We start from the raw sequence: 25,728 nt of genomic DNA, 5'->3' as shown, positions 1-25,728 counted from the left end.
AGTTTGCTGTTGTATTTCTACTCCTATATACAGAAAGCTAAATAGTTTACACATTCACAAGGATTTTAAAATCACTTTGAATCCACTTTATTGTGCCTGCGTTAAAGTGTATTGTGGTGATTTAGTTAAACCTGAAGGATCGTGGATCACAGTTTGAGTTTGCAAATGTTTTTGACATTCAGTCCGATTTGCATTAGTCCGTATCAGCATCTTCATTCGACTGGATTTCACTCTTCTCTCTCCGGCTGCTTGACGTCGAAGGTCATCAGGACGGTCATGTCACTGGATTCCTCCAAGGAGGCGGCCAGTTTCAGCTGCTGCACGCCGGCTCCGCTGTGCACCTCCCCTTCCCACACTCGGCTCTTGTTCATTTTCAGATCAGTTCGAGTCTCGCCCACCACGCTCACTCTCTGGGCCCCGGGCACACGCACTCTGAAGCGGACCCAGGAGAGGGCCTCCAGCAGGCCCACGCGAGGCTCAAAGAGCACGCAGCCTTTCCTCCAGGCTGAATAGACGCAGGGGAACGGAGGCCCCGGCTGATCGCAGCTGTTCCTCAGAACAAAGTCACACATGGGGTTGAAATCTCCATCGGGGGTGATCCTAGCGTAGAGACCCAGCCGATACACCCCAGCACCGGGTAGGGTGATGCTCACTGTCACCTTGGTGTCTGTGTATGTGCAGAACAGGTGGCGTGAAAGTGGAAAAGCAGCCGTTTGGTGCTCTTCTTTGCTGAGCACGCTGTGGAGCTCCAGATCCCGCTGGTTGTGGAAGGTGATGTTACACTTGCCTTGCTGGGTGTTCACTACTGCAGCCGTGTGACTAAATTTGATCAACCCAGCCTCGGATGTCCGAGTCCCCGGCCCGCACGCTGAGCCCAGGTTCGGTGGGAACAGCTCACCTGGACCAACCACCTTCCCTTTGCAGTGCAGCAGGAAGTTTGCCGCGTTCTGGAACTTGACTTCTGTTTTCTCATAGTCCCGCACAAACACAGATAGCCGGTAGAAGCCGTGCATGGGACACAGAACGTGGCAGGTCAGGAGGTCCGGCTGAATCTGAGTAGCCAGGCAGCGTTTGGCAACAGCAGCGTCCATCTCCGGGTGAACCAGTTCACAGACCACCATCAGAGGCCTGGAGGTTTTCAGCAGCAAATCAAAGACGCCTTCTTTCACTTCGGCAGCGTCACTGCCCTGACTGCTGCCTGCAACACCCAATGACCCCGCAACGGGCTGAAGCCCCCAAGACAAGAAGGGGTTCTCTGGGATCTCCTCCATGGCCCTGGGGGTTGGACACTCAACTGTGAAGGAGCACACCCAGACCAGAGGTGTGGTAGCAGCCTCAGGTCTGGCAAACACCTTCACGTCGTACGTGCCCCTTGCAGGAGGCAGGAGCTGCAGCTTCATGCTCCGATGGGAGACTGTCAGGAGGCCGAACGAGGAGTTGCTGGATTCCTTTTGCTCTGAAGCGCCACTGTGGAGGAGGTCCTGGTGATGCGTGGTCTCATAGGTAAATGTTGTCGGCCTGGAGAAGCCAAGGGACATGTTTGCCTCGCCGTCATCTGAGTAGGAAACAAATGTTTTCAAATGATTTGAATCAAGTTAATGCTCATTCTTGGAGAAAAACTAGATGGCATGCAAACTTTCTCACTTTCAAAAGATTTTGGCACGTCCCTTGTAAAATAAAAATAAAAAAACTGATGCTGAACCTGTGACAATGTGAAAGTGATAAGGCTGAATCAGCCTGAGCCCCAGGATGAAGAAGGCTGACGTCTTGAAGACCCTCCTCTCAAACTCCTCCAGGGAGATGGGGGTGTCTAGGAGCTGCCACTTCTCCTCATCGGGGAAGTGCGAATCGATGAACTCCTCTGGGTCCGTCAGGAAATAGAAATCGTCCAACCTTGGAGGCAACAGATGGAGACACCAATGATGACTGCACTAAAATAAACGAACTCTGAATAACGAATTTGTCAGGATCATTTCATACCTTTTCACAAAGCTTTCATGTTCCATATCCACTCGCCCTGCTCCCCAACAAGCGTCCAGTAGGAACCACTGTCCCCCCAGAAGCACTGCGTTCCACAAGTGATCGGATTTCACATGCTTGAGGCTCTGCCCCTGGCGGTACCCGATGCCCTTACTGTGGCCCGGCACATCTTGGCACTCGATGCCCACCTCTCTGTAAACACAAACCAAACAGAACTGGCTCACTGTGTTATCAGACTCCAGAACAAGGTTGTCATCTTACATCTTTCCAGTTGTTTTGAGAAAAAGCTTGTTTCGTTAACCGACTTTAACTTTCCTGTCTGGGAAGACTGACAAAGTTGGGTCTCCTGTGTAGTTTGGAAAGTGGTCAGCAGGTGTAGAGTGTGTCTTGTCGTGGTTACCTGCACATCTCCGTACAAAGATTGGAGTAGCCGCAGCAAACTCCCCGACCGGCCGCTATCACCTCCTCTGGGGAGCTCAGCTTCTCAGAGCGGCCGAGGTAACCGCTCACGTCGTACTCTACGAAAGGTTTAAATGCGACACACGCCGTTAAACTTAAAGAAACCAGAGTCCACAACATTGTAGAGAACCCTGGGATGTACGTCGCATGTACGTAGAGTCTGGATAAACCCACCGATGTTGTGGCACAGCCAGACCCAGACGGCACGGAGTTTCTCCAGCTCATTCCTGGCTCCCTGCGTGATGCCTTGTACTATCGTCTTCACGTCGTACACCTTCTTTTCCTTCAACTACGCACAAAGATCAGATAAAAGAGGTTTTTAAACATGGACGGCCTTTCACTTTTAGCTAGATTTTCAAGGTAACAGTTGCCACAATCTTTTTTTTTCCATTCTCTCAGAGCATCTTGTGCAGGCTGCCTGAGAGATCCTTGTCCTGGTTTTATTATTGTTTATTGTTTTATTATTCCTTCTCTGCATCTTGTATGGATGAGATAACTCAATGACTGCCTATGAACTGGTGAGTGTTTTTAGTTTGGCATGTGGACGGTGGGCTGCTGAGGCTAAAGGAATGAAAATAAGAAGTGAATGGTAAGTAGATCTGTATTTCAGCTGGCCCCTGTTATCACTTCCTGAGTAATTTTACTCTGGAATGTGGTGCACAGGTGTCCTCACCTCCGCTCCAGCCCTGATGACATGTGAGTCGACCCTGTGGAAGACTTCTGAGTTGGTGAAGAGGTCCTTTCGCCTCTTTCTCTTCCCTGCCGGAGCGGCGCATGGCGTCACCCTCTTCCCCGGTTGCAGTTTCTGCTGCAGCTGTCTTTGTTCATCCGCCTCTTTCCTCAGCGCGCTCTTCTTCACTACTGTGATGGTCCGCGCTGCGCTCTCAGAGGACAGCTGTCTCTTTGTCGCGGGACGTTGGTCCTCGCTCTCCACGGTGAGCTTCTCAAACACGGTGCGCCTGGACACCACGGCGCTCTGCGAGGCCTCGGCACACGCCAGGACCTGTGCAGCTTCCATGTCTGCCCCAGAAGGAGGCTCTGGACTCTCATGAGCCTGCTTCTCATTATGCACCAGAGCACCTATAATGGCAACGGGGCTCGGTTCGATTAAAGTCGGATTCTTCTTAAGCTCATGAAAGTCCAAGGCTTTCACCTGAACGCATCCTTTCTGAGGAACCTCATCTTGCTGAGAAAGGTGTGCGGTGGAGGCGAACGGGAAGGAGAACTTCTGGCTTGCGACTTCCGCTGACATTATGCTGGATGCATGGCGCCCTAACCAGAGAGAAGACAGATTTAAAAGAGTATATGTTGAGGTATTTCTTAGCTTTTTCGTGTCTGCAGGTAAAGCTCTGACTACTTGTCCTGCTCAAAAGAAGACACATGACTGCAAAGGGAAACCCTCTGTTCCACATGCTGTGGAAGAAACCCAAAAGTTTTTTTCCCCTATACAGCTCATTCAATCTAAGACAATGACAAATTGGCAATTATACCATGTCTATTCATAACCATAAATGAACGCAAAGGTTGGAATCATTAGTCACAGTCACGGCCGACAGCACTTGGAAATTCAAAGCCTTCGCCACGAATGGTCATATTCATCATGTCTTAAAAATAAGCAACCCATTAATCTGTTGCAAAACGACTTATTATGTCAAAGGGACAGCGGGTTGGCGCGGTAACCCTCCGTCAACCTGACGACCCGGGGGTTGGAGTCTGGTGCTGGCAAAGCGCCTGTCCACCTCAAGTGTCCCTCAGCAGGTCATCAAGCCCTATCAGCTCTGTGGGCTCCGCGGCTGCAGCTAACCCCGACCCCTGCCCTTCCTGGAGAGCAATGAAGGTCCCAAAAGATATCGACAGGTGTCACCACCCAGTCCCAGTCATAAAAGCATGATCTAGTTCTTTAAAATATATATATATTAATACTTATAAAGTAATCAATGACAACTCTTAAAAATGCTGATTTATGTCTGATATACAAAGAAAAGATAAAGAGAGGTAAGCCCAGTGTAGGTAGATTTAACTGTCGCTACATCTTTAAGGCTTTTACTCACCCTGGGACGATTTAAAATGTCTGCTGGATGTTTGCCGGAGTGTCGGGCAGGGATGTTTCCACTGTGTGTTCTCAGTGGTCCACAGTTGCAGGGGGAGGTTTATATACCCTCCCAGTGGCCTGCCAGGACAGGCCCCAGAATAACAGGCCTAAAAATACTACAAAGCAGTTAAGACCGGCCAATAGAGTAAGCCCCGACTGAGGAGTGTGACGTCTGTGTGTGTGTTTGTGCGTTTGCGGCTTACAGATGTATGTTGGGACGCGTGTCCTGCACATTGGTGCGTGCACGCTGCGGCATATCTGTGCATAGCGTGCACGAGTGAGTGTGAATTAGTGAATGTGTGTGTGTCTGGTTGTGCAGGTTATCATGTGTTTGCATGAACTGCGGCTGCTGTTCTATGGCGTGTGAATGGGCAGGTGGGGACAGCGCCGGGGGAACACGTGCTAGGTGTGACGGAGAGGTCGGATTCGGCGAAACGTCGGACGAGGAAAGCAACAGAAGTCCTTAACGTAGGTCTTTGAAATCGGAGACACGCGCCGTAGCTTTTTCTTCTGTCACACACTCTCTATTCCTTCTTGGTTGTGTTTTGCAGAACACCTGTCTGGACGATGCACCGGTCACCCCTGAAACAGAAGGTGAGAGTAAAACACTCCCCAGACAGCTGAGTCAAAAAGGTTGCAGGTGAGAAAATAATTCACTGATCACCCACAACATTAAAACCACTGACAGGTGAAGTAGATATCATTGACCCCCACTAACAACATTCTGTTGCCAGACACCACAGGACACCCTCAGAAGACCCATGTCCATTCTCTGATGAACTGTTTTGGAGACCTACACAATATTAGGAAGGTGGTCATAATGTTATGCCTGATCGGTGTATATCCTTGTGTGTTTAATCTACATAAAAACTGGGAGATATCCTGCAGCGTTGTGCCTATCAGGATTAGCGAAGACTCCCGTTTCAGCCACGATTTAATATTTAATGCACAGATATTAGAGCCCTATCAATCCTCTCGCCACAAACGCAGGGAAAATATAAGTGAAAATAAATAATTTCTGTTTTCAAGAGAGAAAGAAAGGCCCAAAGAGGATTTCATTTAAAACTGACAGGAGCCTTGCAAGAGCCTGTTCAAAGAGACACCCTGGGAAAACAAACACAAGAGATTCATTAACTACTAGAAACGTCGGGGAAAACATTTCAGCCCAGGTATTTAGATGCACACATTGAGATGCGGCGGGACCTTCACAGGAGAAGAAACTCCAATGCAGTCCTAAATGTGCTTCAGTCAACGTCAACAGTCCGATGTTTCATCTCCCAGATCCATCATGGAGGCTTTGAACTTAGAAGCTGAGCCTGTTTTGCTCCTTTCAAGCATGTCTTCGGGCTGTTTTTTTTTTTTTATGCCGAGGAAGCTGAGAGCGTCGAGGTCTTCTCACCTTTTTACCTTCAACTCAAACACTCTGTCATCTTCAGTGCATTTATCTATGCACATAAATACTTCAGAAAGGAAAACAGCCCCCGAACACAGATTTTGTCAAAGTGCAAAGACGGAGGACTCGCTGGGTGATCACTTTAAGGTATCACCCAGCTCGCACAAGCGTTGCATAACCCCGCCATATGTCGGTGTTGACGTGTGGGCATGGCAGGGGGACAGCCACCTCTGCCGGTGGTGGATCCTGAGCCAGATGACTGTGAAACCGCAGAGTAATAATGCCATCTGGAACAGCTGTCAGCCAAGGAATCTCTTTCTGGCTTATTAGGGAGAGCGGAGGGTGAGGGATGGGTGTGGGTGGGGGTTTCTCTCCAGCTCAAAGAGAGGTGAGACACATGGGGGGGAGATGTGAAGTATTGATGTGGCAGGGAAATGAAAGAGGAAACCAGTGCAGGCTGAGAAGGAGGGATGGTAATCTGCTTCCAGGCACAGTGAGGAAAATATGAATCAACAGGAGAACATGGTTTCCCTATAAATGTGTATTTGAAGTGATTGGAAGAAAAATATGTTTAAAAGTGTAGAGGCTGAAACTGGAAGCTGGTGTAACGCGCTCAGTTCTTTTAATTGTTGCTGCAGCTGCATTCAAAATGTGCTGCAGTTGTCTGCAAGAGAGCATTGCACCCTGCTGGAGACAAAGACAAGAGGAGTTCCTCTGTCTCACATGGACAAGAGACCTGTGATTCATGCTACACAGCCTGGCCATAAAAAAGGTCCCACACTCTAATATTTCATTGGACCACCTTTAGCTTTAATTACATCACACATTCTCTGTGGCATTGTTGCAATTAGCTTCTCCAATGTCACCAGATTTATTTATCCAACAAAGGTTCAAAAAAAGGCAACTGGACTTGTAGAGTTTTAGAGAAGAAGTTTCACCACTCATCCGAGTAGCTTCTTCAGTTCTAGGGGACTGGTGGGAAGTCTGAGGTTTAAATAGGAACTCCTCCTGAAAAAACTTGCTTGTAATGCTAATGACCAGAAACTGGTGCAGGTAATTTCCATTGATGACTGGGTACTTACCTGTTGTTGAGGGGGGACTGTTTTGTCCCTGTCCTCTTCCCTATGAATGGTTCTCTAACGACTCTTGTCCGTCAGAGGCTCCAGTGTCAAGGTGTGAATGAGATTGAAACTTCTTGGGGATAGAAGTTAAAACTGTATTGTAAATAGATGGCAGATTAAATCTCAGTCTACCTCCTCTGTTTAGTGAAGGTTTTTCCAGTCTGACATAGATTGCTTCCTTTACTCCTCTTTCAAACCATCGGTCTTCTCTGGCTAATACCCTGACTGGATATACCATGACCTGGATGACTGAGAACCTTCACAGACATCAGATTTATTTCCATCCAGTGTTGCATTCATTCTTCACCAAGATCTTGTACTGATGATGGGAGAGTCTGACCACTGCACAAAGCCTTCTCCAGCACATCCCAAAGATTCTCAGTGGGGTTAAGGTCTGGACTCTATGGTGCCTCATGCTTCCTGAACCACTCTTTCACAATCTGAGCCCCATGAATCCTGGCATTGTCATCTTGGAATATGCCCGTGAACATCAGGGTAGAAAAAATTCATTGATGGAATAACCTGGTCATTCAGTATATTCAGGTAGTCAGCTGACCTCATTCTTTGGACACATAATGTTGCTGAACCTAGACCTGAGCAACTGCAGCAACCCCAGATCATAGCACTACCCCCACAGGCTTGTACAGTAGACACTAGGCATGATGGGTGCATCACTTCATCTGCCTCTCTTCTTACCCTGATGGTCCTCCACTATCCTTCCAGTTTTTAATAATGCGTTGGACAGTTCTTAACCCAGTTTTAGTAGTTTCTATAATCTCCTTAGATGTTTTCTCTGCTTGATGCATGCCAATGATTTGACGCTTCTCAAACAGACTAACATCTTTTCCGCGACCACAGGATGTGTCTTTAGACATGGTTGTTTAAGAAATGAGAAGCTACTCATTGCATCAGTTGGGGTTAAATAACTTGTTGCCAGCTGAAAGATAATCACTCATGCAGTAATTATCCAATAGGAGGCTCCTACCTATTTGCTTCCAGGTGGAGACTTTTTTTATTTTTTGGCCAGGCAGTGTATAATTAGACAATAAAAGCCTCCTTGAGTCATTATTGTGCTGATGCTGCAGCAACTGGAGCAACAATCTAACTTTATGTTTTGTCACAAAGGATGCAGAGTAGTGTGACGGTCGTGATCAGAGATTCAAATAAAATCCTGATCAGACACCATCTCTGCTACATCACCTTTGTCGTAATAAGGTTCATAAAGCACATGTACCTGAGGGTTCTTGCCGTGGAATAATTAAACTCCCATTCTGACTCTCCCGACTTTGCCCCAGCCCTGAACTCTCAACACTCAGCTGATGGCAGTTCTTGTGCCTTTTAAACATCTGGCGAACGGAGAATAACAACGGCACAATCTGGACAGCTGGCTTCTAAAAATAACTTTAATAATGGGGGTTGGTTATGCATTTTGATTTTGACTATTTATAGTCCAATCTAAAAAAAAACTTTTAAAATAAATGCCAACTACGTCCTGTGGTGATAATTCCTTAAAAGCTATAAGCTACTTTCAGTATAGGTCTCGTACTAATACCTGCATTAAAACAGCTCTGGATTAAATATTACTTTTTATTTCAGTCAGTCACATATGCTTTAAATCACAGGTGAACTATTTTACCTTCACTATAAAAGGGTTTAGTATCACATTGTGACAGTAATACCACATTTTTAGCATTAATTAGGCTCATAAAGGATGTTTTTTTTGGGGGGGGTGGGATTGTTTGCACCTATGAGAAACTTACTAAAGCAATGTACAGGTGTTTCCAGCTGGACATCAGGACCCCAGAACGGGTCGCGGCCTGAGAGACACGATACAAGAGTGCGCAGAAAAGGTCTACACTATACTAAATTATCGTTATTTATTCTTACTTCCCACCAGTGTCTTGTTTTTTGTGCCTTTTTTCCCACAATTTTACTTCTAATCAAGTAAAGAAAGGATTAAAACTCAGTTTTTAAAGTTTTATTTGATGTTTTATTATATGTTGTTCTGCTTGTACGGCACTTTGGTTCAAACGAGGTTGTTTTTAAATGTGCTTTAGAAATAAACTTTGCCTTAACTTGACATGTAAACACTGACTTTATTTTTAAATATAAGACAATTGTATTGAAGTTGGCACCAAAAAAAAAAAAGAAAAAAGTTTGCCCTAATTGTTTTTACTTTATTAATGAGTCAGTAAATAGGACAATAGTAGTAAATGTTTGGTTGTCACATTTCCGTGCTGTTCAGAAACGCATCATTTAGTCTCGTCGAGCCACCGGTTGCTGCGACTTTCGAACATCGCAGCAGATCGAGCTCGTCGACTCATCGGTCTCAGCGGTGGGCGGGGCCCTTGCACTCGTCCGGAGCACGCGGTCACGATTAGCACGCGGTCATTAGCATCTGGTTGAATTAGCCACTGATTACGTGACCGGAAAGAGTCAAAGATTTACCCGTTTCCTGCTAGCTAATGAAATACAATAAAATAAAGAATAAGTCTAGACGTTTTCTGGAGACATTTTTTCCCGGAACATTATGAAAACTGGAAATGACGATGGAGAGTTGAGGACAGGGTCAGCGGACAGATTTACAGAAGGTAAGATGCTTTTCTTCTTTTCTTTATTTCATATAGTCCAACTAGTTTGTCAGAATTGCAGAGTCTACCTACACCATGTGTGGGACAGGAGAGGCAGAGGTGGAGACAGATGGAGACAGAGTTTCTAATTAAATGGGACACACGGACTGAAGTGGAGGAGGGACAGTTTCCTAAAGAGGGAAACTGAGCAGAGAGGAAACCCTGCAACGGTCTCTGAGATGTTTTAAGAGCTGAGCGGTGTCAGCAATTTGTTGGAATGCAACTGGAAGTCTGCACAGAACACTTACAGGACAGGGACAAGCAAGACAGGCGGTGCAGGACATCTGCAAAGCATAGGAGGTTATGTACTTTGTGTGCTGCTGCATGTGTGTGGGAGGGGTGCAAAGTGAAATTGGTGAATCTGGAAGGTTACTGTTTGTATGTAAAGGAAGAAAAGTGCAGAAGTGTTATCACTGGTGCCTCTTAGCAAGAAGGTTCTGGGTTCAAACCCACTTTGTGTGCAGAGTTTGCATGTTCTCCAAACACATGCATTGGCCCCCAGACACAATGACAACAGGGATAGTCTCCAGCCCCAACGGCAAACGTCCAGAGGTCAAGTGGTTACGGAAAATGAATGAATGAATGAGGCAGAAAGTGTAAATGTTGGATGTAGTGATAATGGTATAGCAAAAGTATAATAACATGTGGTGTGGTATTAGTGTAATAACCCCGATAGATAATATGAACACACACATATACACAAATTACATTAAAGAAACGGGAAATAAGGACCATCAGGAGCTCCAGAGTGATGCAGCAGGGTTAGGTTGGAGGAGGCAGTGTTTGTCATTTTGTGGATCTGAGACCCAGCCAGGAGAGGGCTGGCCCGTCACCAGATCCCTTCCAAAACAGTCCCTCCGGGCCCTGAGGAGGGAGCCTGTTTATTAAGGAGCTGTCAGTCTAGATGTGGTAGCTTGGAAGACCGTGGCCTAGCCCCACTGCCTCCCCCCTTTACAGAGAGGTTTCGTAGACAACTCAATAATAGAATAAAGAGCTGGTATTTGATTGATTTTGGTGCACTCGCTGATAAATCCACATGCGTGCCTTAAAATCGCAGACAGCCGTGCGGGTCCTTCAGCCAGGACACGCTGCGCGGTGCGAGGAGATACGTGATCCGCTGTAGACGGATGGAGCGAATGTTGAACGCGCGAGCAGAGCAAACCGCCACCGGTGCCAGAACACATGTAAACAAGCAGCTTTGCGTCAAACAAACAGTGAAATGTGGCGTCTCCCAAATGTCTGCAACACAGGCAAATGGCCGTATAGTTCTCCAAGCGACTCGGGAGTATATGGAAAGATGTCTGATAAATCAAAAACATTTTCTGTAATCTGGTGAAAATGCAGAAAAGAAAGACGTAGGATTTACTGAAATATGATGCATAAATGTGGCTGTGTGCAAAATCTGTCAAGCTGTGGGGTTACATTTGTTCCAGAATTATGTCTATCATGCACAACTTACAGCTTTACGTGAACAATGCTTCTCCAATCTGACCGAAATTGTTCTGAGCTGAGATTTCCACTGAAGTGTATGCATGCAGCCTGCACCACACATGCCCCAAAACATCAGTAACTATAAAAATGATCTGCAACAGAAGTTTTTCTGCAGCTTTATTCACAACGGTGAATTCAGGTTTTTACCCCACGTGGGGCAAACATCCTCAGAAAGAATGGATTTATTCCAATTGCGGCCAAAAAACACGCTCAGATCATTTGTTTACACGATTACTCTGAGCTTTTCCTTTTCGTCGGACGGATTATCAAAGGTTTACACGGCCCGACTTAATCTGATTATTTCCGATCGTGCCGGTCTGCTCTGATCGGGCTGTTGTTCTGATTATTAGAGGAATATCAGTTGTTTCCATGTCCGCGTGGACATCTGGCTTCGACTAAGCTGTTGTCTTGCCGCGCTCCGTGTCATTCGACTGTGTTTCTCGAAGGTCAAAGGTCAAAAAATGGGTTTTTAATTGTCATTTTGATCGTATATAACCAGCATTTGCAGAACATAGTGAGATGAGAGGACGTTCTGAGCTTATGCAGACAATACAAACAGTGGAAAGTGTACAAGGCTGTGCAAAAACGGTGCAGACAGACGGTGCATGCACTTCCGAAAATGCACTCATGTATGTTGTCCCGACATGTTGTTGTCCTCGTCGTTTGGCGGACATATCGGGACGACACTAACACGATATGCAGAATGACGATGGAGTAGCAGGGCGTGCAACCAGAACCAAGGCTAGAGTTTAGTTAAACATCAATTGTATTTGTATAGCGTCAATAAACAATACAAATTATCTCAAGACGCTTTACAAAATCTGGTCTGAAACCCCCGGAGCAAGCATGAAGGCGACAGTGGCGACAAAAACTCCCTTTAACAGGAAGAAACCTTGAGCAGAACCTTAAGCTCATATGGAGGGACCCATCTGCCTAAGAGGGGGAGGGGGAGGAGGAGGGGCGAGAGGGACACACAGCAGCTAACATGCTACAGAGTAGTAGTACAGAATTGCATGACTAGTAATAGAGAAGAAATTAGACAAGAAATTAGAGGACTGGAGCTCAGTGCCAGAGAGAGTAGAGTAGAGGACATGTGCGGTATATGTGTTTACTGTATTCCTGCAGTAGATCGTTTACTACTTAATTCTTACGTCATAAAATGAAATGAAGATGCTTGTAATTGGAACAACTCACAAAAAGACATATCACTAGACTTTTGAGCTATCCTACTCTATGTGTATGTGTAATTTCATTTAGCCACTGTAGATCAGGAGCTCTGGACGTTATATATATTTTCCCTTTGACCTTGAATTTCCTCCCAAACAAGCACTTTTCTCCACATCATCCGGTGCGTATTGTGTAACTGTCTGTCGTAACCGGGATTACCACTCCTCTTTTATATGCCATTTGGCTGGCACTTTTCATCCTGAGCTCCTCGCGGACCTGAGAGTGAATGCATGTTTTGTTTCCGGTGGGATTCGAGCCTCTATCCCTGGCGCTGTTAACGCCATGCTCTACATGTCGACCCACCCGGGAGAATACACCCATGACCCTGTTAGTACTGCACTAGTCACAGCAAGAAGGAAAAAAAAGAAAAGTGCAGGGTTCAAACCATATGTGAGTTTTATGGTAGAAAATATCTAGATAGAAAATAATTCTTCTTTACATTATCTTCACTTATCTCACTCTGTGGATCATCCCACAGATACTTGATCAGTTTGGGATCTAGTGAATTTGGAGGCCAGGTCAACACCTTGTGCTGTTCTTCATGTTTTTTTTGTAGTTGTTCCTAAAGTGTTTTTGTGGCTGCATCCTGCTGGGGATAGCTGCTGCCATCAAGGAGTGTCATTGCTATGGGGTGGGGGTGCCTGGTCTGGTCTGGTCTAGGTGGGTGCTACATGTCTAAGTAACATCCACACCAATGAATACCAGGTCCAGAAGTTTCCCAGCAGAACATTGAACTGTCACAAGATGGTTTAAATGTTATTTACTTCTACTGTCTGTGGTTTTAATGTTGTGGCTGATCCATGCGTGAGGATTGACCCAGCCTCATGTGGCCATTAGAGGAACTTTTGCAGCTTTTGGCATTTGCTTCAACCCTTGAGGTCTTGAGGTCTTTCATTTGCTGTAACGTGTGAGGCTAACGGTAGATACTGTATACGGTTATCAGAGCGTATTTAGGCTAACCAGGTCCCAATCTCGTCTGATGAATTAGCGCTCTGGGCCAAGAGCCAACGCTTCAGGGTTTCCGGTGTAGCCTGCTAATATGAGGACAACAGATAAGACTTCCTGAAAATGGAGTTCAGAGATTACGTCAAAAAACTACAATGGCTTTGTTTGAGCTATTTGCTTGAGACAAATGTGTCATGCGAGCTTGCTTACCGACAGTATGATGAACGGCGTTCTGCCTTTTTTGCTCTCAGTTGTTAACTTGTATGCAGCCAAACAAACAGAACTACAGAGGGGCTGCAGACAGAAACTGGAAAGAGCTCCCAACACCTTGACCCTTGTTTGGCCAGGGCCACGTACCTGGGTTTTGTCTTTGCAGGTGTGAAACGTAACGTAGGAGCAAATTCCACCTTGAAAGCTCAGTTAGTGGGACAAATAAATGCTTGTATTCTTCTTGGGGAAATAGTTTAGTTCTCAGGGATGCGCATAAAATTAGATTTTGCCTCATACTTCATGCAGACACCTTTAGCAGCTCTGCCTTTATGAGGCCTCTATGGGCTGAAATGCTTTATGGTTCTTTTGCATTTACAGGATTATTTCGTCTAATTACATTTCACGTCCAAAAACAACCATCTTTTTCTGGCTAGTTTTCTTTTGGATATGACCTGAATGGCTGAGAACATTCACCGACACGTCTGCATTTACGTATTAATCCACTAAATGAGTCCGTAGCAGGCAGTCCTAGTTAAATTTAACGGTTTCTCAGCAAAATCTCAAAAATTACAGTATATCATGTACTCTAATCATATTAAACAAGTATTTATTTGTCCAAAAATCACAGTTGGATATTACTCAGTGTCTAAGTCAATACCTTAAATATGTTCTTAATCATTTCCAGTGATTGATGCAAAGTGACGAATGTTCAGAGCGTATCTCGTGCACCTGAACTCACCCTCCCTGCCTCCTCGGCCTGTCTCACATAATAGTGTCGGCGGTGTGTTCATGAACGCGCGGGACTTTAGTTAACGCTGGTAATTGTTTGTTAAGTGTCATTCATTAACCGCTGCTGGTGAAGCCATTAATCAATCTGAAGCAGTGGACAGTCAGTTAGCGCCCGACTCCCCGGGCTGCCTTTAGGAGCCCTTTATTTGCAGAGTTAAGTAGATAAATCAGCGAGTACTGCCCTGATTAAAAGTTTGTAGTTACACACGGACGCCTAATGAAGGAAGAGGAGGACGACGTGATCTGGGGGAAACTGAAAAAAATGCCAGAGGTGCTACAAGCAGATGTTCGTCCATGGTTTATTCTTCTTCTCATTGAATAATAAAATATATGAAATATTAAAGGAGAGATTACACACGACAAAGACACCTGAACGCCACGTTATTTCTTCTGCTTGTTTATCACGTCAGTGTTTCAGAATAAGTAAAAAATATAAATGAAAATCAGTGCAGGAACTCATTTTAGGAATTAGAACGGTTGCAAAAGTTGCCGGAAAATCCTCAAGTAATTCATCTAATAGTTGAATGCTAATGCTAATAATTAAATTTCCAATATGTAAATTAAAAAAACATTGCAACCTTCCTCTTTCTGGTAAAAATTCAAATTTGTTCACATAAGGCAGTGGTTCCCAAACTTTTTCTGCTGGGACCCCCTTTGGTACATGAGAAAATCTTCACCCCCTCCCCCCCAAAAAAAGAATGTTTTTAGACTCCATTGTAGTTTTTTGGAACAAATAAAAGTAAACTTTACTGTGTAATATGTTCAGTATAACAGGTTTGCGTTCGCGTGGGAGCCCGTCAAAAACCTATGCATCTCATCGCTCCCATCCCATCCCGAGCCCACAAAAATACTCTCGTCATATCCCGATCACTGCCATCCCAAAAAATCCTGTCCCGCAAAATCCCGAGAGAAAGACTGCTAAATCCCATCCTGCTCCCTATGTTGTTGTCTAAAGTTGGGCGCACTCACCACATTGCAGTGTCATTTTTTAATTTAATCTCCGGCTCCGTCGTCCGTCCTCCATCCCGGTCCGCCCGCTCCTGTTGATTATTTGCTCTATCCCGTCCCTATCACGTTGCCAACAGTGAAATTGACTCCCGTACCTCCTGACTCTCGCGGGAATACCGTGACTTGCGGGAGTCCCGAAAAATTGTCACCCTCTAATTCGATCCGCGCCCTGCGACCCCCCTGCAATGGCTCTGCGACCCCCCCTAGGGGGCGCGCCCCCCACTTTGGGAACCACTGACATGAGGGAAGATTTTTAACATCTCCATTCTCTTGAGATTATTTAAACTCATCTTATTCTCTTCATTACAAGCTCTTTTGAGAATATTAATCATAATTACAAGTATAGCAAATATATTTTTTCTTTCTCACCTACGATCCTATTTTAGCACGACCAATCACTTTTATATCTCTGTGACGTTACACCTTATGACGCTTTAAGAAGTGAGCAAACACTGGAGGAGTAAACGTTCCTGGTTATAACGTAAAATCTGAAAATATTTAAATGCATTGGTTTTCATAGAGAGGTCAAGACTCCAGCAGAATATGGAGCAACTTGATTAGACCGACGTGTTTCGGCTCGCGGCATTCACTATGTTTTTCAGTTTTTTTATACCAGGACTCATTTCTATTCAGGTTAAAATGTGAAGTATTTATTAAATTGGACTGAATTAAGTTGGAATATCTTTCACTGTGTTTCAGCAGCATTTAAATTACCATATTTACTCAAATCTTCTGAATTTAGCCAGTTAAGTCGATCATATGTTTGATTTTAGCTGCATTTTCTAGCAGTCAGTCTGAAGGTTCAGACTCTGAGAAGCTCGTGTGGATATTATTTGCTGCTTTCTGACATTCTGTATATTCATTCATTCATCTTCTGTAACCGCTTGTCCTCTGGAGGGTCGCGGTGGAGAGGACTGGAGCCTATCCCAGCTGACATTGGGACGAGAGGCGGGGTACACCCTGGACAGGTCTCCAGTCTATCACAGGGCTAACACAGAGAGACACTCACACCTACGGCCAATTTAGAATCACCAATGAACCTAACCAGCATGTCTTTGGACAGTGGGAGGAAGCTGGAGAACCTGGAGAGAACCCACGCAGACACAGGGAGAACATGCAAACTCCACACAGAAAGGAACCAATCGGCCCATGGATTAGAACCTAGAACTTTCTTGCTGTGAAGCCACTGTGCTGTCCCCATTCTGTATATGAATAAATATATTTCTGGTGGAATAATCACTGAATAGAATCATTGCTTGCAGCTCTAGATCATGTGCAACTTGTATATCTTTAGTCTCGTCTCGTCTTCTCCCGCTTATCCGGGTCCGGGTCGCGGGGGCAGCAGCTTCAGCAGGGAAACCCAGACAGCCCTCTCCCCAGCCACTTCAGCCAGCTCCTCCGGAGGAACCCCCAGGCGTTCCCAGGCCAGACGAGAGATATAATCCCTCCATCGTGTCCTAGGTCGGCCCCGAGGTCTCCTTCCGGTGGGACATGCCCGAAACACCTCTCCAGGGAGGCGTCCGGGAGGCATCCTTACCAGATGCCCTAGCCATCTCAACTGGCTCCTCTCGACGTGGAGGAGCAGCGGCTCTACTCTGAGCTCCTCCCGTATGTCCGAGCTCCTTACCCTATCTCTAAGGCTGAGCCCGGCCACCCTGCGAAGAAAACTCATTTCGGCCGCTTGTATTCGCGATCTTATTCTTTCGGTCATTACCCAAAGTTCATGACCATAGGTGAGGATTGGGACGTAGATCGACCGGTAAATTGAGAGCTTCGCCTTTCGGCTTAGCTCTCTCTTCACCACGACAGACCGGTTAAGCATCCGCATCACTGCAGATGCCGCCCCGATCCGCCTGTCAATCTCCCGCTCCCTCCTACCCTCACTCGTGAACAAGACCCCGAGATACTTGAACTCCCTGTAGGCCCACCACCCGCAGGAGGATCATGAAGGGTCCGGTGCTTTGTGGATTGGGCAGCAGACCAAGGCGGGGGCCTTGGCGGTCTGATCCTCGGTTACGGAAGCTGGCTTTTGGGACATGGAATGTCACCTCTCTGGCGGGGAAGGAGCCGGAGCTTGTGGAAGAGGTGGAGCGCTATCGACTAGATATAGTCGGCCTCACCTCGACACATAGCGTCGGATCTGGAACCCAAGTCCTTGAGAGGGGTTGGACTCTCTTCTTTGCTGGAGTTGCTCCGGGTGAGAGGCGGAAGGCCGGGGTGGGCATTTTGCTTGCCCCTGGACTATCTGCCTGTACGTTGGGGTTCTCCCAGATGGACGAAAGGGTTGCTTCCCTACGCCTTCGGGTGGGGGAACGGGTCCTGACTGTTGTCTGCGCATATGCGCCGAACAGCAGTTCAGAGTACCCACCCTTTTTGGAGGCCCTGGGACGGACACTGGATGGTGCCCCGACTGGGGACTCCATTGTCCTGCTGGGAGACTTCAACGCTCATGTGGGCAACGACAGCGTGACCTGGAGGGGCGTGATTGGGAGGAACGGCCTGCCTGATCTGAACCCGAGCGGTGTTCAGTTATTGGACTTCTGCGCGAGTCGCAGTTTGTCCATAACTAACACCATGTTCGAACATAAGGTTGTTCATCGGTGCTCTTGGCACCATGACGGCCTAGGTCGTAGGTCGATGATTGACTTTATAGTCGTATCATCTGACCTGCGACCGTATGTTCTGGACACTCGGGTAAAGAGAGGAGCAGAGCTGTCAACTGATCACCACCTGGTGGTGAGTTGGATCAGATGGCAGGGGAAGACGCCTCGCAGACCTGGTAGGCCCAAACGAGTAGTGAGGGTCTGCTGGGAACGCCTGGTGGAGGAACCTGTCAGGATGGTCTTCAACTCCCACCTCCGGCAGAGCTTCAACCGCGTCCCGGGGGTGGTGGGGGACATTGAGTCCGAATGGGCCATGTTCCGCTCCGCCATTGTTGAGGCGGCTGTTTCAAGTTGCGGTCGCAGGGTCGCTGGTGCTGGTCGCGGCGGTAACCCCCGAACCTGCTGGTGGACACCGGAGGTGAAGGGAGCCGTCAGGCTGAAGAAGGAGGCCTACAGGGCATGGTTGGTCTGTGGGTCTCCTGAAGCAGCAGACCGGTACCGGATGGCCAGGCGATCCGCGGCAAGGGCAGTCGCTGAGGCAAAAACTCGGGCGTGGGAGGAGTTCGGTGAGGCTATGGAAGAAGACTATCGATCGGCTCCAAAGAGGTTCTGGCAAACCGTCCGGCGCCTCAGGGGTGGTAGGCGGCAACACGCCCACACTGTTTTCAGTGTGGGTGGTGAGCTGCTGACATCAACTGGGGATATTGTCCGGCGGTGGAAGGAATACTTTGAGGAGCTCCTCAATCCCACCAACACGTATTCCATAGAGGAAACAGAGCCGGAGGGCCTGGGGTTGGGTGGTCCAATTTCTGGGGCAGAAGTCGCCGAGGTAGTGAAACAACTCCGCGGCGGTGGAGCTCCGGGAGAGGATGAGATCCGCCCCGGGTACCTCAAGGCTCTGGATGTTGTAGGGCTGTCTTGGCTGACACGTCTCTGCAACATTGCGTGGACATCGGGGGCAGTACCCCTGGAGTGGCAGGCCGGGGTGGTGGTCCCCATTTTTAAAAAGGGGGACCAGAGGATGTGTTCCAACTATAGGGGGATCACACTCCTCAGCCTCCCCGGCAAAGTCTACGCCAGGGTGCTGGAAAAGAGGGTCCGGTCGATTGTTGAACCTCAGATCGAGGAGGAACAATGCGGTTTTCGTCCCGGACGTGGAACCATGGACCAGCTCTTCACCCTCACTAGGGTGCTGGAGGGGAGATGGGAGTTTGCCCAACCAGTCCACATGTGTTTTGTGGATCTGGAGAAGGCTTACGACCGTGTCCCCAGGAGCATCCTGTGGGGGGTGCTCCGGGAGTATGGGGTGGATGGCTCCTTACTAAGGGCCATTCAGTCCCTGTACCAAAGGAGTGTGAGTTTGGTCCGTGTAGCCGGTAGTAAGTCGGACCTGTTCCCAGTGAGGGTTGGACTCCGCCAGGGCTGCCCTTTGTCACCGGTTCTGTTCATAGTTTTTATGGACAGAATTTCTAGGCGTAGCCGGGTGGGGGAGGGTATCGGGTTCGGTGGGCGGAGAATCTCGTCTCTGCTGTTTGCAGATGACGTGGTCCTCTTAGCTTCATCGAACAGCGACCTTCAGCTCTTGCTGGGGCAGTTCGCAGCCGAGTGTGAAGCGGCTGGGATGAAGATCAGCACCTCCAAGTCTGAGGCCATGGTCCTCAGTCGGAAAAGGGTGGACTGCCTACTCCGGGTCGGGGAGGAGGTCCTGCCTCAAGTGGAGGAGTTCAAGTATCTCGGGTATATCTTTAGTGTTCTTGCAAAAGTTTGGTTTTGGTTTAGATGCTGGGACTCCTGAGCTCATAGTCAGTGTGTTAGTGTGTGCGATCCAGAGCGTGCATTTCGTTTGCCTTTGTGTGCATATTCATGACAGACACGTTTTGTTATTCTCCTCGGGCGAGCGGCACGGGGCCAGCATCTGAAAACGGACAATGTAAGGCAGGAGCCAGTGAGGAGGAGAGGAAATCCCACCCAGTGTTTGTCCACTAACTGTGTCTTTGCTGTTTTCCTGCTCGCAGCAACAACACAACAAGGTGCCCTTTGCAGTTTATTGCAGCGTGTTTTTTTTAAACGCACTCCGTTAGGTGCACAGAATTTTAAAGCCTGGCGCGGCGAGAGGACTGGACGCGCAAAAGAAATGAGAAAGCTTAATCTATTTTAATAACAGTGACATGCACTCTAAATATATATATATATATTAATAGCACAAAGTAGGAGGATGATAAAATGATCCTGAATGATGATCATCAGGAAATTGTAATTTTCTCAGAGAAAGAGATAGGCAGCGATTTTAAAATTAATTCTTTAAACACACATCAGATAAAATGAGTGGGACATTGCTTGTGAGTTATTGGATTTACCGTGACTATAAATCTATATGTAATAATTTAGTCATTTTGTTAAGGAGGGAGTTAAACATCTATCCCCCTGCTCACTCATAATTATTGCAGCGTTATAGGATTGTGTTTAAAATGAATACAGAAGTCAGAAGATTAGTAGTAGTAGTATTAAACTAAGACTGGTGTATTTTTCTGAGTGACAATTTAAATTAAGTTGGGAACGTCCCGGCAGTGTCCCGGTCTTCTAAGGGGGAGTGATTTACAGCAGGGCCAGAGGAGGAAGGATGATCCATATTGCTGATGTGACCGTTTAACTCGCGCACTTCAAAGTTAAAAGTGTCTGTGTCAGCATCGTTTCCCCGTGAGGGCTTTTGGAAATGTAAAGACAACAAACATTTCCTGTGGAGTGGCGTGAGGCTGGGGTTTGAGCTTTGTGAACGCCGACGGGGGGAAGCATGTAGGGGAAACCAGGGGCAGCAGAGGCCAATGCTGCTATCTTTAATTCATTGTTGCTTCTGCTCTCTGCTGAATGTTCTGCGTCTGAACAGTCCCAAGATCAGACGAGTCCTACTGAGATAGCCTCACAGAGTATGTGTTCCTTTAAGATATACTTTTCACTGTATATATATATATATATAGAGAGAGAGAGAGAGATGTTTAATAGATGGATTTTACCAGAGAACAACAGCTGAATGTAAGTCAGTGTTGAGCTCTCCAGCAGAGGGCAGTGTGTCTGTGCCTCTGTCTCACTAGAAAACAACTGATTCTGTTCAATTTGTGACGATATTGAACATCTTTGGCTTAGAAATCCTCAGTCGGTGACATGATTTGTCTTCATTTGCGTCCTCATACCAGTATCTAAGTATTCTCTGTAGCACACACAGCAGTTACGTTGCATTTTATCTGCACGGACTAACAAGCATTTATAGAGAGGTCATTTTTTATTTGTTGTTTATCACCTTGTGTCGCCTTTGGGATTTAATAACCCTATCCTTGCCACGTTTCTTTATTTGGACGTTATGAGGAATATTTATGGGGTGGAGCTTGTGACCACATGGTTGCTGGTTCAAATCCAGCAAGAGTCTGTGGTCAGACGTAGGAAATCAATAGGATTGATTGTGCCCTTGAGCAGAGAAGACGCCAGCGGTGTCGTGCCGCGAGCGAGAAGGAGCAGAGGAAATGCGCGCTCAGCCAACCGTCAAGAGGCAAAACTTCCTCTGCGCTCGCTGCACCGGACCTGTTTATTTTACAATTCAGTTATGTCATTTGGGTTTCCAGGACAGCTTAGGGTACTTTAAGGGAGCGGGGAAGGGATTTGTTGTTGTTGTTGTCGTTCACTCTGCCACGGCAACGTGGCCGTTTATTGGACACGTGAGGATTGAGTCTGTCAGTCACGCTGAAAACTACCCTTTACATCCATTATTTTACTGCAACGAAACAAAAGTAGCACAAGTAGTTTGCAAGCTCTTCTTTTAGGGGCTGAATTGTAGTAAATAATAATATTTTTAGGATTTTAAAGGGGAACTACCGTTTTTTACAACCTGGACTTTATTTTACTCTCCCATATTACTTTGGTGTCATTTTTAGTCCTTCGGAAGATATTTAGCTCCAGCACGTGCCACGTATATCCATATAGTGGGAGTGACTGGGGCACCGAAACGCAGCCTCTAAATAACACATTATCTGCCGCGAAACTTGTTCATTTCACCAATATTTTGTTATGATACACTAGTGTTATTCCCCGTTGAGTCCGGAGTTACCTGTTATCATCATCTCTGAGCGCCGTGCACACTCCGCATTTTGAGCCAGAGTATACGGATGAGGAGCTTGTTGAAAGGTGGAAGCGGAGGCAGAGAGAGGAACAGCTGGCCAAAGAACAACAAACTGCTGCACGTCCGTGAATAGATAACAGGTAACTCCGGACTCAACGGGGAATAGCACTAGCGTATCATAACAAAATATTGGTAAAATGAGCGAGTTTCGCGGCGGATAATGCGTTATTTAGAGGCTGCGTTTCGGTGCCCCAGTCACTCCCACTATATGGATATACGTGGAGCTCCACTGGAGCTAAATATCTTCCGAAGGACTAAAAATTACACCAAAGTTATATGGGTGAAGAAACAGTAGTTCCCCTTTAACTTTAAATAATGACGTGGATAATTTTGTTAACTAAAAAAAGAATTTGATTAGGAATGAATTGAATTGACATTTTCATATAAAAACTCTGTTTAAAGATTTTAGCACTGCACATAGATTGCATATAGATAGACAGAAGAGTCTAAGCAGAGATGTCTTTTTCCACTGTGCACATTCTTCTGACATGTTGCCTACATTATCCTCAATGACATTCAGATATGTTACGCTAGTAGCGGCTAACGTAGCCTTGAGCTTAAGCTGCAGCTTAAATATCCTTGAGCAACAATATGAACAATGTAGTGTTTAGCATACTAGGTACTAGAGGTTGCACAGACTAGTCAGTTTGTCAACTTCACCGCTGTACCATGATGCTTTAAGCATCGTGTCGTCTAGTCGCTCATCACGTGACAATAACAACATGGCCGCCTCCTAGAAGACATTTGAGGAGCCCAGTGGGTCGTTGCATCAAACTAGCAGTGGTCCATCAAGTGTGTGAAAATACTTCACTAAAGATAAAGACCATACTACCGTGACATGTCAGTCCTGAAAAGGCTAATGCTAACGCTAGCAGAGGAACGGTCCAAATCCTCTGGACAGCAGTCAGTTAATAACTTCACCAAACGTCAAGGTCAACTATTTGATAAAGTTATTAGACCTTTAGCAGCTACACTATCCCATCTAACAACACGCTGTGGAGTACTATTAAATGCTACTGATGGTGCTGAGGGGCTGCATGTTTTTATACAGACTATACATATCTGCAGCTGCACGTATAGTCACGGTAACAGTCGGCTTTAAATTAAATCTGAACTCGTGCATGAATCACATCATTTATTTGCTCCTCATCTTCTTGTCTGGGACCAACAGAACATCCCTTCAATTATATTTGTGTTTTCACAGATGAGAAATAACCAACGCTTCTGTTTTTTGAGCAAGAGCACTGGCACCAAAAATCCCCAAAAGTATAAAACAGAAAACACGCAGCAGGGCCGTCTGCTGCCCGCAGAGTTTGGGGGATAGCTCATCACGATACTGAATTTAAAAATGGATGGAATGGAACACGGACCGAAGCACAGTAGCAGCACAACCAGAAATACCATCAGAGTAGGTTACTGAGGCAGACAGCTCTTATTTTCAGCCTAAACTACGGCGTGTGTGTGAAGAGTGTCCTTAGGTAATGGCATCCAGCAAGCACGCACATTTGATTGGGTGTGTGTCATTACATCCACAGTCCGGCGTGTGTGTGTGTGTTCACCGGTGTCGTCTCACTTACATTTCCCTGAGCCGTTTTTGCCCGAGAGAACATAATCAAGTTGTTCTTCTTCAAATTAAATCTGTAGCTAGTTTGTGACCTGAAATATGCCCTCATCCCCTTGGCAATACTTACAGCTCAGTACTGAACGTCGCCACACACACACACATGCACACACACATGCATACACACATGCATACACGTGCACACACATGCATACACATCTATAGAGGGAATGGCAGGAGGCTATATTCTGATAGCTCCTGCAGAGATGTGTACGGACGGCAGAGTAACAAGAACCAGCTGCTCCCCTCTTCCTCCTTGTCTTCCTCTTTCTTCTTCTTCTTCTCCTTCTCCTCCTCCTCCTCCCATTGTCTCCTCCATCTATCTTCTGTGTTTTATTCCCGAGCGTTATTATGATTATCACAGTGCCTCTCTCTCTTTCTCTCTCTTGCTCTTTCTCTTCCTGTGCCAGAGTACAGCATAAACAACAACAGCAACAAAGACGACGCTGGAAAGAGATAAATAAAAAAAAAAAGAGACACACAACTCCCTATACACACACACACCCACACAGACACACACAGACGGAAAAAAAGCTGCACCAGCTTATACACAAACAGAGAGACAAAATACACACCTACACACAGACTGAGAGAAAAAGACAGACGCCTACACAAGCAGACACTGAGGTGTAGTTAAAACACAAGCACACACAGACGTACAGTAGACACACACACACACACACATACACACACACAAGCGCACACGGCTGCTAATGAAGGTTGTTCCCAGTCAAAAGCAGCGAGCAGGATTCCCTCACTGATGGATGACTCATTGAGGCAAATAGCTGTGGCTGTTTGTGCACCATTACTCTCCATGCAGCATTACCGTTATTGCCACGCTACGGCAGGCGCAGCCACCTCGCGGAGTCCCGTGGCTTTTTTTTTTTTCCCAAAACGGGGGTCGTCGGGGTTTTAGAGCCGCCAAGTGAAAAGGCGTTAACGGCGGCGCAGAGGCACGTTGGCATCCTAATGAGTTGTACGCCGCGTCGTGACATCTGGCACAAGGACAGGAAAAAGGACAGAGCGCACACACTGCAGCGGCACGATCCCGTACATTACCAGACTACAAATCAGTCATATCACGTAATTTACGCGAGGCCTCTCCTCGACGTGGCTGCACGCCGCAGAGCACAGTGTCTGACAAAAGAACCTGAACGGTAAAGAACAGATGAGTATGTCTATGTATAGAGACATGAAACATCCAAAGAAATGACAACATAGTCCATCGTGCATCTAACATCTAACTAGCTGATCATAGCTGCTAGCCTCCTGCTAACATTAACTGTGTAGAGTATTCAATCACTGGCTGCATTTATGAGTTTACCTGCCCTAAAACCTCAATAACAACCAGAATATCTTTACCAAAGTGGTTCTGCCGCTACAGAGAATCAAATCTACTGGAAATATAAGATAAAAAGAAGGTTTTTCGCCTTTAAAACTTTATTGACAGCTTTGAATTCTTGGAAGCGCTCACATGGATTCTGGCTTCGTTCATGCTTTCTTTGGGCTACCGGTTGCCATGTTTCTGTCCCATCGTGTTTACCCCACTTGGGGCAAACGTGTGCAGAAAGAATGGATTTACGCCAAATTCAAATGCAGAACGTGGCAAAGGCTTTATTTTCCCTCTGCTGTTGAAATAGGATGATCCTGTATGTGAGTTTTCCTTTGCGTTAGCCTCAAGACTTGATCTGAGAATACTATAGCCCTAATATACACCGATCAGGCGTAACATTATGACCACGTTCCTAATATTGTCTAGGTCTTTCTTGTAGTGACTCGCCAGAGAATGGACATGGACCTTCTGAGGGTGTCCTGTGGTGTCTGGCAACTTTGAGGGGAGGGGCCTCTGTGGATCATCCCACAGATACTTGATCAGTTTGGGATCTAGTGAATTTGGAGGCCAGGTCAACACCTTGTGCTGTTCTTCATGTGTGTGTGTCTGTGTCAGGCTGCATCCTGCTGGGGATGGCTGCTGCCATCAAGGAGTGTCA

The 25,728-nt window shown here is 46.6% G+C and overlaps 1 protein-coding gene across 1 annotated transcript; it reads right to left on the bottom strand.

Annotated features, from left to right (window-relative positions):
- Positions 1–3,691, bottom strand: ky (kyphoscoliosis peptidase; the record flags this gene model as incomplete). The annotated part of the gene is made up of 6 exons (XM_084568668.1): positions 1–1,555; positions 1,703–1,893; positions 1,981–2,172; positions 2,381–2,498; positions 2,614–2,728; positions 3,113–3,691. 6 exons carry the CDS (start codon positions 3,689–3,691, stop codon positions 228–230), a joined length of 2,523 nt encoding a protein of 840 aa, XP_084424794.1. The 3' UTR covers positions 1–227.
- Between the last annotated feature and the right edge of the window lie 22,037 nt (positions 3,692–25,728).

This window comes from Chelon labrosus (assembly GCF_963514085.1).
Source record: "Chelon labrosus genome assembly, chromosome: 20".
NCBI lineage: Eukaryota > Metazoa > Chordata > Actinopteri > Mugiliformes > Mugilidae > Chelon > Chelon labrosus.
This window is presented reverse-complemented; position numbering and strand designations above follow the sequence as displayed.